This window comes from Periplaneta americana, chromosome 5 (genome assembly GCF_040183065.1).
Source record: "Periplaneta americana isolate PAMFEO1 chromosome 5, P.americana_PAMFEO1_priV1, whole genome shotgun sequence".
NCBI classification, from domain to species: domain Eukaryota; kingdom Metazoa; phylum Arthropoda; class Insecta; order Blattodea; family Blattidae; genus Periplaneta; species Periplaneta americana.
Genome location: NC_091121.1, coordinates 17,898,293 through 17,912,550, shown reverse-complemented (window position 1 = coordinate 17,912,550; position 14,258 = coordinate 17,898,293). Strand labels below are relative to the sequence as shown.

Sequence of the window (14,258 nt, the reverse complement as noted above, 5' to 3'; positions counted from 1 at the left end):
TCGTCTTCTCCTGAGTAACGGACAGTATAGGTCGCGCCAGGGATTTTGGCAGATGGATTTTCTTACTGTGATCTGGAGAGCGAGTTCTTTCCCCGCTGCAAGATCGGTTGTTATCTTTGTCGCAGTGGAATGGGTAGGACATAAGAGTAAACATGCACGCCCGAGCATTTGTGCACTCTGGACAGACACCTCCAAAAACTAAACAAATAATACAGTAGTCTATATGTGTCTTTGGTATTCCCAAGAAACTTGTTCGATTAATTAAAATGTGTCTCAATGAAACTTACAGCAAAGTCCGTATAGGCCAGTTTCTATCTGATGCTTTTCCAATTCACTGCGGGCTAAAGCAAGGAGATGCACTATCACCTTTACTTTTTAACTTCGCTCTAGAATATGCCATAAGGAAAGTTCAGGATAACAGAGAGGGTTTGGAATTGAACGGGTTACATCAGCTGCTTGTCTATGCGGATGACGTGAATATGTTAGGAAAAACTCCACAAACGATTAGGGAAAACACGGAAATTTTACTTGAAGCAAATAAAGCGATAGGTTTGGTAGTAAATCCCAAAAAGACAAAGTATATGATTATATCTCGTGACCAGAATATTGTACGAAATGGAAATATAATCTGTTATATATATGGAAATATATGTATATGGAAATATGTTAATCCTTAGTCAATAGATAAGACTGAGTTTTACGAAATACGAACATTAAGGGATGGAAAATGGGAGGCACTAATGATCAAAATAATTATACCGATTTATTTTTTTTTTAACCAGCAGACGTGCAGCCTTTAAATTTAAAACAAAGATTCACTCATAAAATTGGGTTAGACTATTCATCTCATCTCTCAGAATTGTTTCTGAAATGTATAAGGAAAGTAAAAAAATTCAATTTCATGTAGGCTACTCCCTTGAAATAAGTTCAGCTTTTTTACTTCCGAGCAGAGACGAGAGAGAAAGAAGTCGACGATTTTAAAAATTCACTAAACTATATTTAACTAGAGACGTAAAATTTAAAATGAAGGTTACTCTCTAAAATATTGGTTAAACATTCTTAGATTTTTTAAATACCATATCCTAAGGTACGGTACTGATGAAAAGGCAGAAGGGAGTGAGAAATCTCATGTCATCCGATCTCGATGAAAGTCGATATCTGGGGATCTTTGCGATCACAGAATACGAATAAGGTATTATTTAGTCCGACTTTGTCCCTAAAGTGGTGGAGTGGGACAAAAATGGGTGAAAAATTAAATTAGATATCTTAGGGGTTTTCGAGACGAAAATTACGAATAATACAATTTGTGCGAATTCAATATGCCAGTTTCAGTACTATGAATTATATTTTAAAAAATTAAACATCGGATATCGCACAGGTAACACATGTACAGTATTTAAGGGGGTATGTAACACCTTTTGATAGTAGGCCTATACATTTAGTAAAATCCAAAGTGTAATTTCTACATATTCTGAATGAATGTTGTGCTGGAATTGAGTATAGTCATCAGCCAATACCTCTAGATTAATAAATAACTTTTTAGAATCCATAAAGTACAGTATGTATTGTGAATGGTAATTATGTTTTTCAATTGGTGCAATTTGTGCAGGGAAAATTGGTTTCTCCGATATTTTGTATGATTTCGAATATTTTAAAATGCTTTCTTCTCTGTTCTATTCACAATGTGCGTGTGAAGAAATTATTGCCCTTGTAATATCCATTACAATCCTATTTATTATACTCTTATATAAATCTAACTTCCGCAGCATGCAATTTTACCTAATTAACCAAATTATATTTTGATTATCTGGACAAATCTTGCATATCGATCTAGTAAGGGTAGGATTATATATATATATATATATATATATATATATATATATATATATATATATGCGCAATGCAATGCTTTTTCCTTTTAATTAAGAATTAATTTAATTTAGAAAATGTAGGAGACGTATTGTAAAATCATTGCGAACGGAAGTCATTTATATTTATTAAAGGTATTCTTTGAGTAGGACTGTACCGTGGTGTTTCATAATAAGGATAATTGATACGAGCTCCTGTTATGAAAATATGAACGACTCAGAATGTTATCGCATCTCATTCTCGCAGCTTACACAAACAATATTGGCTCGCCTACTGGAAATGTCATCGAGGTCATCTGCCAAAATCGGTGCCTCCGACTATACCTCGTCGTAAGAAGACTGCATTTTGACCTTTATATTTGTTATTACTGCCTTCCTCTCTTCGACGATAATGAGCGTCGGTATCAGAATGTTTAACTTCAAAGTGACGCTTAATGTTGTAGGCTATGCTTTTGCCCGCACATTGATATGGCATATTAAACAATGAACATTGTTGTCGTCAGATTGGACAAGATACAAGCAGTGTTGCCAATTCAGCGGTTTTCCCGCTAGATCTAGCGTTTTTCGGCGTTAGTTTAGCGGGTAAAATTTATGAAATTTGTATTGCTGATATAGGGATTTAGCGGGTATTTTTAGCACTCACAGCGGCAAAATAATATAATTTTACATTGACAAATAGCAACTTAGCGGTTTCTGCACGACTTCACAGCGGATTTTTAAGAATCGAGTTGGCAACACTGGATACAAGCCCTCCCAAGAGGGTTTAAATCCTGAACAGACTGTCGACGTACTTCTCTTCATTCTTATTCAAAACAGTTTAGCACAAACGATAGTAAACAATATGAATGAATGAATGAATGAATGATTCAGCAATGCCTCAAGAATATAATCGAACAGACGAGAGAAAGAGTAGATGATCGCATGCATTCGTACACCACCACAGCCTCAGCGACAGAGAGGAGTGGGGGTCCGCCCTGGGCAGACACAGGGCAGCGTCCGGGCGCCATAGCCCTCAAACACTGTGTTGGAATGGTCTGCTGTAACGTATTGACAATTGCCTTGCCTGCCGTTGAATTCCACGTTGTCGAATTCAAACCTGACTAAGGCCCGATTGTATAAACCATTTAATCTTAGATCAGAGGTTAAATTGATCCTTGTTTCAGCTGAACTTGGAATTTTGTGTTGTATAAAGTCTAATCTGAGATTAATTTGTCTCAAACTAAAGTAAACTTTGACTGAAGAAATTTCTCCGATTAAGTTAGATGATCCAAGTTCAGTTATTTCTTTTCTGTTTGAAATATACGAGTGGCAGATTGTGCAAATAAAATATCCATTATTATTAATATTAAGAGATATGATAGGTGCATTTATATTTATATTTCTTTCAATTTCTTCCCTTAATACACAAACAATCTCATATTTTATAAGGCTCTATCGTGTTCAGCAGTGTCAAATAACATAACCTATAATTATATTATGTTTATAACAACCATTAATTATTAATGAATATGATAGGTACATTCATAAATGTTCAATTAACTGTATTACTAAACGAAAATTGTCGTTTTAAAAAGCTTTATTATGTTAGAAGTATCAAACACCATAACATGATAACAACTCTGAGAACAGTCAACCTTCTTCTTATTGTCCGCCATTATTTACATTGCACAAAAAACCAGTGTCTCCAACAGAGTGTAATACGGAAAGTCGCCAAAAAGTAGTTGTAAAGTCCCTAGATTTCTCATTATCAACAAAGAAAAATTAAACTTTGTCACTATGGGGTGCTAAAAAGGTCACTAAATCCCTATTTAAGCAATATAAAAGTTAAAAGAAATTGTTGTTGAAAAAGAGTTAAAGTCGCTAGATTGGCAACACTGAACAAACCTGTCCGCGCATCACGTATTTCACCTGTTTATGCGATGTTGCCAAATCCTTTTCACGTGAACTTAGATTGCATTTGAACCAAGGTAATTTGATCGCAGAAAAGTTTTATACAATAGAAGAAGTGTCTGAACTCTGTTCACTTTTCGATCTTCGATCAAAGTTGATCTTTAGTCAGAGAGCTTTATACAATTGGGCCTAAGGGTTATATTCAGAACAAATTCTCCAATTACGTGTGATAACTACCATTATCCTCTTGAGCTCTCTCAGAGAAATTAGCTTCTCACTCTATGCGGATACTCATACTAACTGCTCTGTTTACTATACGAGTTCCTCGTCCCTGGAATAGTGTCTCAATATGAGTAAGCGGAAATTGGTGGAATTAACCATTGAAGTTATTGGTCGTTTGTGTTAGGTGTTAGTTGTAGGAAAATTGCAGAGGAGTTTGAAATTTCTAAATCAACAGTTTCAAACATTAGCAACAGTAGGACGTCAATATCAAATGCATGGGAACAAAATTGCAGTGGGGAAAGAAAAAGGCTTCGCAAAACTGTTAATGACGAACTAAATGACAAAGTGTTTGAATACGGAGTTCCTTAACTGTATGTACAGTAATTTCCTTTCCATTGCATGCTAAAAATAATTTTACCTGCCTCTACCTTGGACACCCCGTTAGGTTGGACAGTTTTTATTGAACCATACGTGTCCAGGTTAGAGAGGTTTCACTGTATTTATAACGCCTTAAAGATTGAATTGGTTTTAGACTAATATTATATACTATATTTCTGTGTTCCGTATCAGGATATATCTTAAAATCGTAAGAGCAGCGTCGACATTAGAAGTAAATTGTATGTTGACACCTGTAGTGTAAACATCAACAAAATTAGAGCTACACAAACGACTAAGAGGAGAAGTATAGGCAGTCCAAGAACAAGATTGTCAAATGAATGTCTCTGAAGCCCTCATCAATAGTAATAGTAGTAGGACTAATAATACTGTTATTGTTTCAGATAAGACAACATGGACATGAACATCCCGGCCAACGTGACGCGAATGGAGCCTTTCTTCCAAAATCTCATTAGCCAAGAGATCACACTACAGGAAGATGAAGTCAAACTGGCCAACCATCGCCTAAAAAATGTAAAATGTCATAAATTATCAATTCAGTTTTTAATGTAGGCTTAATACACTTCCGTATTTTCTTATATGAAATTGTTTTCTTTAGATATTTGTTGTAAATATTGTAGGAACCATTATACTATATAGTGTCTCAAGTAGTGTAGAAGTCATAAACAAAGCTCGGATCTTGGGGACTTGTGTGTCGTGTGCTTGAGTAAGGTTACAGGCATAACGTACACAAAGCTCACGCTGCAAGTGCTCAGGGACAGTCGTTTGTACTAAGAAAGTGGTCACATCGAATGGCAAGAAGACGAACGAATAAACTGTGTCACGTCGAAGCCAATGACATTAAGAGAATTACAGATAAACGGTCTGTTTGAGGAATTAGAAAATACGTGTTATTCGAATGGGTGTTATGGAAGTTTGAAAATGCATTTCTTAAATTTTAGGTACAGAATTTCGTGGAGGAATTCTGAGGAGATACATTATTTTCTTCTAATGCAGAGTTTATATCTTGTAAGTTGTACCACACATAAACTAGAGCTGGAAACGGGCATTCATTGAAAGACATTGCAGTCCTTTAAATTGATGGAGAATTTGTCCATAGCCATGGATCAAGTCGTAGAGGGACCTTCCCTAGTAGTGATACACTAATTGAAAACTATTTGCGAGAAAAATTTAGGATATACTTATCTTTCTCAGATACGAGATCTGCTGAAAATCGAACAGGAAACAGTGACAGTGAAATATTCAGTATTTTATTTAGGCCCAAGACTTTATAATAAAATTTCAAACCATTTTCCAAATTTGAAATTTTTTAAAATTGAACTTTTTAAAAAGAATTTTGTAAAATTATCCCTGATATATAATAGTAACAAATGTACTTTTTTTACCTTTTATTTCTATCGACTATATTCATGTTTTTATTGAATATCACTGGCTTCTGTCGGATTGTCAATTTATATTAAATGTGTATTTTTCTCTCGTTTTCTCCTTCTTCTTTATTCTTGCTCTTGTGTTGTACTTATTGGTTTGAATTAAGTTAATTACTGTATTTAGTAAACTGTCCTTGTAAATTTTATGTTATATTATTCACTAAGACCACACCGTACACGAGCCTGACTCTTACGGTAGTGGCTAGAAACATTTTTATTTTATAAATGTAATTTGTACTCACTAGGTAGCTAGTTAAAATAAATAAAATAAAAAAAATTAAAGTTTGCTCCCGTCACTTCATGTGACGTGGAAATAAGTTTCCTTCGTTTCAAATCATGTTTAACTAACAGACGAAGAATTTATGGGTTCGAAAATCTTCGAATGCATGTAGTCATACACTGTAATGAAATGTACAGAGCAGAACTGTAAATTTGATGTATTTTGCATGTTTATTTATATATATAAAATTAGATGTTTCAACCTATCATAATATTATCATTATGTTGTTCCAGCCAGGAACCACTTTTATAGCAGACCTGACAGTACCTCCGTGCTGGAAGCGGGAGTTTGTTGACATTGAAGTCCGGTCGCTTAGCCACGTTCAAAGACACAAGTCCCCAACTTCCGAGCTTTGGTCATAAACACTATTATTATTATTATTATTATTATTATCATCATCATCATCATCATCATCATCATCATCATGTATGCATCACGTTCATGTATAGTAGATCTTGTATTATATCTCTATCTCTCTGCAACGTCACAGTTTGCGGTGAAGGAGAAGAGAGATGGCAAAAGGTTATACTAATCTGCGAGAAAATGTATGTCTAAACTCTCACCTTGAACTCAGACAAGCACTGGTCAGAGCATTGGAATAAAGGCAACCAGATATATTTTGTTTTGCTTTTCGTACTCTGACACCCAGACAAAAAAGTAAATCCCGAAAAGACAAAGTATGTGAACATGTTTCGTGACCAGAACATAGTACGAAATGGAAATGAAAATTAGAAATTTATCCTTTGAAGAAGTGGAAATATTCAAGTATCTTGGAGCAACAGTAACAAACATAAATGACACTGGGGAGGAAATTTAAACGCAGAATAAATATGGAAAATGCCTGTTAATGTTCGGTTGAGAAGCTTATACCATCCAGTCTGCTCTCAAAAAAGCTGAAAGTTAGATTTTATAAAATTTATATTATCGATTATGTTGTCTGGTTGTGAAACTTAGACTCTCACTTTGAGAGACGAACAGAAGTTAAGGGTGTTTGAGAATAAGGTGCTTAGGAAAATATTTGGTGTTAAATAAGGGGTATGAAGTTACAGGAGACTGGAGAGAATTACACAACGCAGAACTGCACGCATTGTATTCTTAACCTGACATAATTAGGAACATTAAAAGCCAGACGTTTGAGATGGGTAGGGCATGTAGCATGTATGGGCGAATCCAGATATGCTTATAGAGTGTTAGTTGGGCGGCCAGAGGAAGGCCGAGACGTAGATGGGAGGATAATATTAAAATGGATTTGAGGGAGGTGGGATATGATGATAGAGACTGGATTAATCTTGCTCAGGATGGGGACCAATGGCGGGCTTATGTGAGGGCGGCAATGAACCTCCGGGTTCTCTAAGAGCCATTTGTAAGCAAGTATATAAGTATGATTATGAAAGCAGTGATTGGTCAAATAGAATATCATTAGCGCTAACTATAGGTTCGAGATTGAATGTAATTTTAGAAGAAATAGTTGCATGAAAGATAGAGGTGGATGTTAATTTATTATTGTTTGTAATTTTTTGTCGTTAAATGTTTTTGAATAGCGGGTATGTTATCATATTATTGTATAAATTCGTTTTTATTTGTATTTATTGGTGATAGCGGAATGAGAATTGGATTGCATAGTAAATACGCAAACAATGAAGAAATAGATAGCCTAATAAAGAAACAAATAAATAATATAATCCCGGTTTTACAATGCATATACATCCGGAACCCATGATTACAAAAATTCAAGGTCCCCCCAACCTCTGCCAAGTTTTGAAGTTGAAAACCATAGCCTTAAGACTTCCTGAACCCTGCTCAGCTTTCGTTGTTTTTATTCCTGGCCAGGTCGTCACTGGATATTGTTGTAGCTCAGCTTGGTGCATTATGTTAACAGGTTTTGCTTGAATTGACGGAGAGAAAAATGAAGACTATTGATGAAACTTTCCAAGAGCTGTATTGCCAGCCAATTTTTGTCGGCAGCTACTATGAAAACTTGAGAGTTGGACACCCGAATGAATTCGACATAAATTTGGAACTTAGACTGCCAATAAGCAATTCCAATATAATGGTAAGTGATCTGCAGGGCAAACGAACCAGTTTAATTATACAGATGGGTAAGTACTTTCACCAAAATTTCCCTTTCTTTTAACTAAAACAATTTTTCTTTCCCTATGCCCTAATTTCCCTCGACTTTATTTTGGTTCCAGCTTGGAACAGTTCGCTGAGGTACAAGAAGGGCAAATAATACTAAATACTCTTGTTAAAGAAATTAAAATTTCAGTATAATGCAACTATGGATAAAATGCAGATGAACTTATGAACATGCTTGGCCTCCACGTTCACCAGACTTCAACCCATTACATTTCTTTCTGTAGGGGCAATGAAAGTCGTTGGTATTTTTGTTCCTGTGAATAATATATGCTCCAAAATTTCTGGCATAGTTTTTAGCCTGTATTGTAGCAGGAGGTGAATATTTTGAACAGTTCATCTAAGAAAATGTAAACAGAATGCATTAAAATAATTCCAGCAAACAAACGTACTGGCGTGCACTGTGTTCATACTTGCAAGCTCTACTCAGAAACCAAGCAATTCCGGATCCATATTAGTAAGCTATAGCCAAACCATTTTTTTTTTTTCTATAATGGAGGAATCCATACCTTAAGTTTTGTCCACTTTTTTCTTATACTCTATATATATTATGTATTATACAGAGTGGAAATGAAATAGCTTTGCAGATTTTCAGAGCTAATACTTCATGTTGTATGTAACAAAAAAAACTATGCACGAGTTCTACTCTTTCAGGGACGAGCTAAAGTTTTTCAGTTTATTTTTTATTTTATGTTACAATTATTAGCAAAATAAATAAATAAATAAATAAAAATATTGATGGAAAGTTAATAGTTTTTTTTTTCCGAAAAAAAAGTTTTTTTTTTCAAATGTTTAACAAACTGTTATTCAGTAACTATCGCGAGTAAGATCGTGATTTTTTTCCACAACGATAAGAAATCTATAAAGAATAATTTATCCTTCTGACGTATTTCAATATTGTGGACGGTTTCCATGTAAATTAAATTTTAAAACCCTCTAATTTCAAGCCACTGCACGATGCGATTGATTGCAACACAGCGCCAGAGAACAGCTCATCTAGTGAGACACACTGAGTTCGTTGACCTCCTCCATCTTTATCACGAGTAGAATGTTAGTGGCGATGTTGCCGGATTGCTGAAACTTCAAATTTAATTTTCTAATTAACCGTGCATTTAATCACAAAACGTAATACAGGTTTTCTATTCATTCCAGTGTACCCTATCGTCCCTTTCAATCTGCAAGATTATTTCACTTCCACCCATTTATTTATTTATTTATTTATTTATTTATTTATTTATTTATTTATTTATTTATTTATATTCATTCATTTTCATTCATTGTTTTCTGCCCAAGGACAGGTCTTACACTGCAAACCCAGTATTCTCCAATCTTTCCTATTTTCTGCCTTCTTCTTTGTCTCATATGATCCATAGCCTATATCTTAATGTCGTCTATCGAACTCATCACCCGTTCACCATTCCTTCCAGTATCATTCTTTCTTCATCCACTCTTTCCAACATAGCTACTAAAGGGATTACTTATTCGTGCGCAATTTAGTACAAGCTATTTTGTTTTTTGTAATTGTTTGAGAGCACCGAAGGGATTACTCATCCTTGCGTAGTGTTGTTGAAAAAATGAAGGGATTTTATATCTGTACATAAGCTTATATATCTGTGTACTTATATATGTAGGAATATTTAGACTATAACTTATGTATATTTAAATGTTTAAACATTTAAGTACAATTTCTCATGTAAGTTGTGGATAATAAAAACAAAAATGACTGTCGGTCATTAAGTAGAAAATACGCGCATGATGTCACAAAGGTGCGTCATTGCCATGATGATGAGTGAAGCTAAAATTATTTGTTTTCTTGAATTTCAGATTGAAACCTCTAAAACAGAACCTGGTTTTGCCAAAATCAAAGTGAATAAAAAGTTTCATCCACACGTCAGTCAAGCAGTCATAAAGTAAGTAGAGAAAATTTGTAATTGCATGTCTGTTAATCCGACAATTCTATTTTCTCCGCTACCCTCTCCTACCTGCCATAGCTTTGTCTTTCAATCTGACAGTCTGTGTGTCCTCTAAATGTAAACGTATTCATCAGTATGTCATACAGGTTAAGAATTTTAAACTTCTTATTTCAATGTAACCTCCCGAACTGTCTGCTGAAAGACTGAAAAAGGAATAAAAAAAAGACTGTCTCGCTTCTTCCCTCTCTCTGAGACTGTTCCCCTCTCTTCGTTTCTCTTATCAGTCTGTTTTGTTTTAGAAACTAGTGAAAAATAAAATAGTCTCTCCTCCGTTTTGTCTGTTGGTTAACATAACTTCCTTAGTCAGAAAGAAATTTCTTTCATTTATAGTACAAATATTCGAATTACAAATTACATATAGGCCTAATAGCCTACTAAAATAATCACATCATCGATCTTTCCGATCTACTGTTAGACAGACCAGAATTAATACTAGAGTTGTTGCATGATATAATACCGTCAACCGGGTTTACTTTACACAAGGGGGGTAACTTTACACATTTCTAGAAAAAATGTTTAGATGGCCATACATTACAGACAATGTGTAGCAACTCCGTGGAACTGATTCTGTGTGACAATAGCACATGTGTGTAGTAGTCTGAAGTGTGTGCCATTATTAAAGCTGTTATACACCATTGTTGCTGGTGAATTTCACGAGGCCAATATTTTTACTCTTTTTTCTATGTGTAAAAACTTTGTGTTGTACTGAATAGTTCAGTTCATACATTCAATTGTGACTAGTATTGCATGAAATTATGAAGCTTTCGGACGCGGGAAATGACTGCCTGACCAGTTTTTCGTTACATGTGCTACCCTGCGAGAGGGAAAACAAGAATGATAACCTAGTGTACCTCTGAACGGGGCAACTTTACACAGATGTGAAGTGTTTATGGACAATAATTAAAAATAAAAAATATTTTTAATATCATGTATAATGTCACTATTAATGGTGGTAGGATCGATTCCCGTCAATGATAGGGGAAAATAAATGACTTTCAAACAGACAAGGTCGTTACTTGTAGATTATTATTATCATTACTATTATCATTATTATTATTTTAAATAACCCGTGGCACGTCAGCTCTGAAGGATCAATGCCAGTTGAATCGGTTACTGCAAGTAGTAGGTAGCAGTATAGTCATGTAGTTAGCATGACGTTATCCCTCAACCGTTGGACCGTCACCAGGTTCTGAAAAGGCTTCCTACAGCACCTCCTCAGGAAAATCACAATGTAGCAGCACATTCATGAACAGCATATAACCATTTATTGTACTGTTATTACATTTCTTTACTTTTATATAAAATATTTAATTTTCAGGAATTTACCAATATATTTTGTTCTCACTGTGCTAACTGTAGTGGGCTAATAAATTGCGAAACACATCATATTGTTCAGAAATGTTTTACCTTTCCCATCCCAGTACTTGAAACAGTGCAATGTTGGACCATATTGAACAGAATACTCGATTATAAGGCAAAGTAAATATGTGTGTAAAGTAACCCCGTAAACGGGGCATCTTTACACACGTGATTATTTATTTACAAGTGTGTCATAATGCATGTGTACAACCACTAGATTTTCAAATTTACTCAAATTAACCAGGAACATTCACATAAAAATTAATTTGTGTATCTAACTTGATAAACTTCAACTATTTTAACGAATAAGCATAAAAAGTGTGTAAAGTAACCCCGGTTGACGGTATTTAACTTGTGCGAAAAAATTTTATGCGTCTAGTCAAGGCAATAAAGAACACAATAAATCCCAGAATTTAAAAATGATAAATATAGCAGCATATTTGAAAGGACTGGGGTGTGGTCGTTGAGAAATGCACACATTTAAAAATGACTGTAATAACAGAAATGTTCTAGTTGTGCCAAGGTTACCAAACTTACAATACTTGTTAAAAAGGCATGGAGAATATTTAAATGTAAAAAAAAAACAAAAATCCATTTTTTAAACAAATATGGGCATATTTCACCACAGTACCCCCTTAATATTACAATAACGACAGTAGTTAGTGAGCAACTGCGTGGGAACCAAGTCGTTTAAGAACCTGTCTATGGTTCTAAGCAAACATCACTTACGACAGTTTTTCTCACCGTCTTTGTTAATATGCACACAAACGTTGCAGAATAATGAATGGAGTGGATTTAAAACAGTACAATAAACGGTAACTGTCTAGTTTATGTACACCAATTTCATTCTCGTAATATTGTTTCGAGACGATGATGTTCCCCTTAACGAATGCACGAGGAACATTTCGATACTACTAATCCAAATGAAGGCAGATATTCGTCACAAATAATATTGTACGCAGAGATCGTATTGCGACAATGCTTGTCTATGTTATGGACCTGAACGGCAACCATATATTTCGCCCGTGAGAAACGAATAGGAAAATTCAAACGCCCGTCCACAGAAAAGTACAGGTTTCCGCGCACCGTAACGAACTGGAAAGAGACCTCCATGAAATGTAGCAAATATGTAAAAATTAAATTTTTATTTATGAGTGGTGTATGTAAACTAGAGAATTACGCAAGATATCGCGACTGCATAATTATTGTTTATTGAATTTGTCTGTCCCCCAGTGTTGAATTCCTGGTAGGAATACGGGTCTTCTGGTTAGTCAGTCGCTTAAAAGATAAAGAGATAATAACTAATCAATCACCTATTTTTATGCATACATTGCTGTGCACGATGTGAGGAAATAACGGGCTTATCATATACGACGCAACTCGCTGTCTCCATCGTTGCTCGCAAAGCCGGGCCGTGACGCGGCAACTGTGCGAGGCGTATGCAGTAGACGTGCCGTGGGGAGTGTGTGCCATGTGATTGGTATTTCGTGGCTACACGGGTGAAAATTCTCACATGCGGAGGCTGGACTTGATATTGGCCAATCACAAACACAGTCCTCAATTTACTGTGATTGGTCAAGACCGAGTCAAGCCTCCACATGAGAGTTAATGCCCACAAAATACTTACCAATCACATTGTATTTGCTCACACCCAATAGAGCTAACGTTTTATACGAGCCATCATAGCTACCACATACAGTACAAGGTAATATGCCACTGCGCAACGCTTCTAGCGTATATGTCAGCCCTATTATAGGGGACTATCATAGTAACTTATCTATGATTTGCTGACGTGGAAAGTGGAAGGTCACAACTGTCTGTGGGAGACGGGTTGCTGGAAATAATTTTCAGTATTTCGGCCATTATGCGTTAAGTGGAAAGAAATGTAAAAACTGGGTAATTTTTTTATTCACATCACATCGTAAACTTATTTATAACGACCCCTTATTAACAGTGACGAATCTCTTAAGAGGCTTTTGAGGCTTAGTCTACACAAAAAATTTCATTTATAAACGACATTTCATACAAGTTGAGAGGATGCGAAGGCATTTCTTTCTCCTTCTACTTGTACCTAGTCCGTCAGCGACAGAGATGGTAGCTGTTACCTCTGATACCTGCACCCCCCAAGCTGGACACACGAGAAAATAAAATATTAAATCAAGTACTAAGTAAATAATAAAATACAGCGATACAGATGTTTGACTATTACATGTTTGGGTATATTTTAGTGCCGTTCATGCAATATTTTCAACTAATAATTAATTAAATGAAGGAATGTTAGCTTCTAGTAATATGCATTTAGAGGGGAACAACACAGTGCAGACTGTCCCATTCTGTATGCCGTAGAGTAGCAACTAGTGGTGAAGACAACATTTATCTTCTGCTGTCAGTAGCTTTTTAATGTGCCAGTTGATTTTAATAGAAATGAAAATTAAATACAATCGCTTAGTGTAGACTTACGAAATAAAGATTACTGGTACAAATGTTAAATAATGAAATTTGTCACTATGTTGAAAGTCAATTAGTCGAATGTTTGTGAAACGGACAAAAGCATCTTCCCCTTCACTGATGCTAGAGAGTGTGAGTAGAGGGGAAAGCTTATCAACCAAACTGAAATGGGGTTTAGTAACAGTAGATCTATATTTCGTATAGTTGAAGATTGTACGGGGGAAAAAAAATGTCACAATTCACTTAGGGTTGTGTAGTCATT

General features: G+C 35.3%; 2 protein-coding genes across 8 annotated transcripts in view; one reads left to right on the top strand and one right to left on the bottom strand.

Moving 5' to 3' along the window:
* Positions 1-14,258, top strand: part of LOC138699501 (cyclic GMP-AMP synthase-like receptor) — a 74,794-nt gene that overhangs the window by 12,045 nt on the left and 48,491 nt on the right. For all 4 annotated transcript variants that reach the window (XM_069825441.1, XM_069825442.1, XM_069825440.1 and 1 more), the window contains exons 2-4: positions 4,760-4,889; positions 7,963-8,136; positions 10,041-10,126. In XM_069825441.1, coding sequence (XP_069681542.1) covers positions 4,770-4,889; positions 7,963-8,136; positions 10,041-10,126 — 380 coding nt within the window. In that variant the 5' untranslated portion in view covers positions 4,760-4,769. The remainder of the gene's footprint in view (positions 1-4,759; positions 4,890-7,962; positions 8,137-10,040; positions 10,127-14,258) is intronic.
* LOC138699500 (ionotropic receptor 75a-like) overlaps positions 1-14,258 on the bottom strand; it is a 112,102-nt gene that overhangs the window by 92,405 nt on the left and 5,439 nt on the right. The gene's annotated exons all lie outside the window — the stretch shown is intronic.